The sequence below is a fragment of the Danio aesculapii genome, chromosome 23 (assembly GCF_903798145.1).
Source record: "Danio aesculapii chromosome 23, fDanAes4.1, whole genome shotgun sequence".
Taxonomy (NCBI): Eukaryota; Metazoa; Chordata; class Actinopteri; order Cypriniformes; family Danionidae; genus Danio; species Danio aesculapii.
In genome coordinates this window covers 26774897-26779154 of record NC_079457.1, presented here as the reverse complement: position 1 = coordinate 26779154, position 4258 = coordinate 26774897, and the positions used below count along the sequence as shown (strand labels likewise).

General features: G+C 36.4%; 1 protein-coding gene across 1 annotated transcript; it reads left to right on the top strand.

Annotated features, from left to right (window-relative positions):
- Positions 1-1596: 1596 nt before the first annotated feature.
- Positions 1597-3200, top strand: LOC130217805 (uncharacterized). Its single transcript, XM_056450009.1, has 4 exons — positions 1597-2174; positions 2283-2345; positions 2474-2593; positions 2772-3200. Exons 1-4 carry the CDS (start codon positions 1604-1606, stop codon positions 3005-3007), a joined length of 990 nt encoding a protein of 329 aa, XP_056305984.1. The 5' UTR covers positions 1597-1603; the 3' UTR covers positions 3008-3200.
- The last annotated feature ends 1058 nt before the right edge of the window (positions 3201-4258 follow it).

Sequence of the window (4258 nt, the reverse complement as noted above, 5' to 3'; positions counted from 1 at the left end):
TGTTTTACAGGAAATAACCAATATGGATAATTCCTTGCCTCAACAACACAATGAGATGGACATCCCAGAGAATGTTTGCGATGATGTGACGGAATCATTATCCAACAATGAAGAGGAATGCTCTAAATGTGAAATGGTAATTAAGTGTTTATTTACATAACCATTGATTTGGAATAACGCAGAGACTGTTGCAAAGTAATTACATGCAAATGTTTATGAATTTCAGAACAACATGGATCAACAGCTTTCCCTTTTCGTGGAAATGTCGGAAGAAGAAGAAGAAGAGGGAGAAAAAGAGGAGGGTGAAGAAGAAGAAGAGGAAGAAAAAGAGGATAATGATGAAGAAGAAGTAAGCGAAACAAAAGAAGTACAAGGGAAAATAGAAGCACAAAAAGCCATCCGTGGTAAACCACTTAAGAAGACTATGACAGAAATGGATGAAAGTGCTAATGATTGTCAAAATCAACATATGATTAAGGTGAAAACGTCCTCAAACAAACCATGCCAACGGATCTACGACAAAAAGAATGTCTGCCTTTACTGTGAAAAGCCATATGCAAAAATAACAAGACATCTCAAACAGAAACATCATGGAGAAGTTGAAGTTGCAAAGGCATTGTCACATAAGCAAGGCTCAAGCATGCGAAATCTTTTATTAACTAAAGTAAGGAACATGGGAAATTTCCACCATAATAGTGCAGTCCTATCCACAGGAAAAGGGGAGATCATACCAAAAAGGCAAGCTTTGAATGTGTCAGTAGCAACTGACTACCTGCCTTGCAAGTTTTGCTTTGGTATGTATGTCAAAACTGACCTCTGGAGGCATCATAAACGTTGCACGTTACAAAAAAAAGAGAATATTCTGGTGAGGCGGAAGGTTCAGGCAAGCTGTTCCCTGCTGTTGCCCATGGACTCAACAATTTCAGCTGGACTTCAAAAGATTATTGGAGACATGACATATGATGCTGTAACCCAGGTGGTAAAATCAGACACATTAATTTTGTCATTAGGTGAAAGAATGTTCCTAAAGAATGGTGAAGTTGGACGATACCGCGCTGACATCAGAAATAAGATGAGGGAACTTGCCAGACTACTTCTTGTGGCAAGATCCATTGACAAGGACATTGTTACTTTGAAGGACTTGATCAACCCAGCAAAGTTTAACACAGTACTTGAAGCTGTGAAAAAGATGACCGGATTTGACGGATCAACAAATAGATTTTCAGTTCCATCAACAGCACTTAAACTACGACATTCTCTTATTAAAGTGGCACAAATTTTGCAAGGGGAGGCTATACGCCACGAAGATGAAGCTTTAAAGGGACGAGCAGAGCACTTTAATAAGCTAATTGAACTGGAATGGACAATCCATGTGTCATCAAATGCACTAAAAACACTATACCAGAAAAAATGGAATAGTGCACAAATACTACCTCTAGCAGAAGACATCAGGAAGCTTCAAAAGCATTTAAAGTATCTTGAGGAGGTCAACAAACAAGAACTCAATGACCATCCATCCAAAAGCTCATGGAGTGATCTCTCCCAAGTCACTCTTTCACAGTTAATTTTGTTTAATCGGCGTCGTGAAGGCGAAGTTTCTAGAATGGAGGTCAAAACATATCTGCAGAGAAACCAAATCAACATACAGGATGATATTTTGGAGAGTCTATCACCGTTTGAGAAGAAATTATGTGAGAATCTCACCAGAATAGAAATAAGAGGAAAGAGGGGTCGGAAAGTTCCAATATTGTTACCAGCAAATGTAAAGGAATCAGTAGAACTTCTAATCAAAACAAGAGAAGATGCTGGGATTTCTCAAGCTAATCCTTACATATTTGCCCGTCCCAATTATGGATCACTAGAGAACATGCGTGGATGTGACAGCTTAAAGCGATATGCTAAAAGCTGTGGGGCTAAACATCCAGAGAACATCACTTCTACTAAATTGAGAAAACATGTGGCTACAGTTTCTCAGTTACTCAACTTAAAAACACATGAACTTGACCAGCTTGCCACATTTATGGGACATGACATCGATGTCCATAGGGAGTTTTATAGACTCCCTGAAGAAACGTTGCAAATGGCAAAAGTCAGCAGAATTCTTTTTGCCTTGCAAAGTGGAATAAGCAAATATAAAGGACAATCTTTGGAGGACATAACACCTAACATAAACTGTAAGTAAATGATTTCTGTGTATTGTGCTTTATAAACAAGGGAAATGCTCCACACTTGGTAAAACTTTGTCAGTTTAACATAATATAAATAATATTTTATCATTTCAGCTGAAGAGGGCTCCAGCTCAGACTCAGAGGATGGTAATTCTAAAAAACAGACAAGCCGAGGCGGTAAGTTTTAAGTTGTCATTTTTTAATATAATAATTACTAATATTGAGTTAGGAATTATATACTTAAATGCAATATGGCTTTAATGTAGTGTGCAATTTTAAGTAAGGGTTGCTTCTCCATGTTTCAGAAAATGCTGACAAAGAGAAAGATCTTTCTGAAATTAGGGATCTCGACTCTGGAAAGGCTGCAGCCTCTCGTGAGGTGATTGGACATATGAGTAATCCACTATTGTCCTTCAATCAAAAACGTATGTGATTCTATACACTAAAATACAGAAGTTCTTAGCATTTCTTTTTACAATTGAACACTGTCTTTTGTGTTTTCAACTTGTATAACTCTGTAATACTGACATTACATTTTACTTATTCATTTCTTCGTATATTTAATAACCAACTAAATTTCTTTCTCCTCTCCTTCTTTATTAGGAAAACCCAAAAAGCCCTGGTCAGAAACAGAGAGGAAAGTCATAGAACACTATTTCAAGAGCAACATTAAAGAAATGAAGGCTCCTGGAAAAGTGGACTGTGAAAAATGCTTAAAGAAAAATACAATTTTAAAGGATAATGGAAGAGATTGGAAAGCAGTTAAATACTTTGTGCACAACAGAATAATTTCGATTAAGAGGAATTTGACTCAAGGGTATCATGCTCTATATCCCTGAGAGCTTGTGATGTGGACTATCAGTGTTGAGTCATAACTGTAATAGTCTATGTAAATGGAGCATCAGTGTGTCAAATAATTGATATTAGCTTATTTTAGATGCATGTCTAAACTTTTCAAGCAACAAAGTCTATTCTGCTTGGGCCTCTCAGTTATTGAATGCCTTGTTAAGACTTTGGTTTTAGCCACTTTAAAATTTTACAAATTTCTTTATTTTACCTTTAATACCACTTTTTTTTTTTACCAAACTTCATATGTTTATTGTGATTTTAAATTTACAGAAAGTGAAAGCAACTTATTTGAAAAGTATTACAGAAAAAAAATATTAATAGTATTATTTAATGTTATTGATTTTATTGTTGTCAACCTGTAGCCTGGAGCCACTTATCACTGAGGGTGGAATTGCACTACTGCAAGGGGGGTGGGGATGGGTGGGGTTGGGGGGCTGGTCTGGGGTGCTCTATTAGTGAGCTTATGCTATTTTGCAGGTAAACTCAGCTTGACAGTTTATCACTTTGAAAAGCATTTCCATTGTCAGGAGTTCAGCAAAAGCACATAACATGCCCTCAGTTCAAGACTGTGTGTGGATTTTAAATAAACTTTTCCTTGATTTCATTCAAAAATCTGTAGCTATGTTTCTTGTGTCTGTGTGTGTGTGCGCAACTTGCAATCCAACAAGTCAAAATGTGCAATAAGTGCTTTTAACAACTAAACGTTTTTAGGCAGCTGTAACTAATAATGAAATAAAACATTTTTAAAATAATAATACAAAATAATATTAAAATAAAATGAATAAGAAAGTTTTAAACAGCAGAAAGTCATAAACAGCAACAGGTCTGTGCATGTAGCAGTGATCTCTGAAACAACAGTGTTGGCAATAAAGTTAATTTAATTAATTTTGAAGAAAAATTCAATTAAATGCAACGCTGTACGAACTGTTCGCTTGAGTCTGGAAAAAAATAGTGCGCTCTGCCAGCCGAAAGCATGTCGCGTGCACCCAAAGTGAACCCTGGCAAACACCGCGATAATGTCACAGATATTTGTTGACTTGGAAATGTGCAGCTGGCTCACATTAATTATATGACCTAAGGATGTTCAATTTTATGTTGTTTTATTTCCCTGATTGACAACTTACACTTGTTAACCAGTCCTTACCTGTTAGTGACATGTACCTTTGGAATTAAATCTAACCAATATAATGCACAATATTGACATCATGGGTCAATGATTCATTCAGTCATGACCACTAGTA

What these genes read in the sequence shown, in the direction of transcription:
- LOC130217805 (XM_056450009.1), top strand. Translation starts at nt 1,604, where the DNA reads ATGGAGGTCAAAACATATCTGCAGAGAAACCAAATCAACATACAGGAT. An exon ending in CATAACACCTAACATAAACT is followed by an intron (nt 2,175 to 2,282) that starts GTAAGTAAATGA and finishes TTATCATTTCAG; the next exon opens with CTGAAGAGGGCTCCAGCTCA. An exon ending in ATTGTCCTTCAATCAAAAAC is followed by an intron (nt 2,594 to 2,771) that starts GTATGTGATTCT and finishes CTTCTTTATTAG; the next exon opens with GAAAACCCAAAAAGCCCTGG.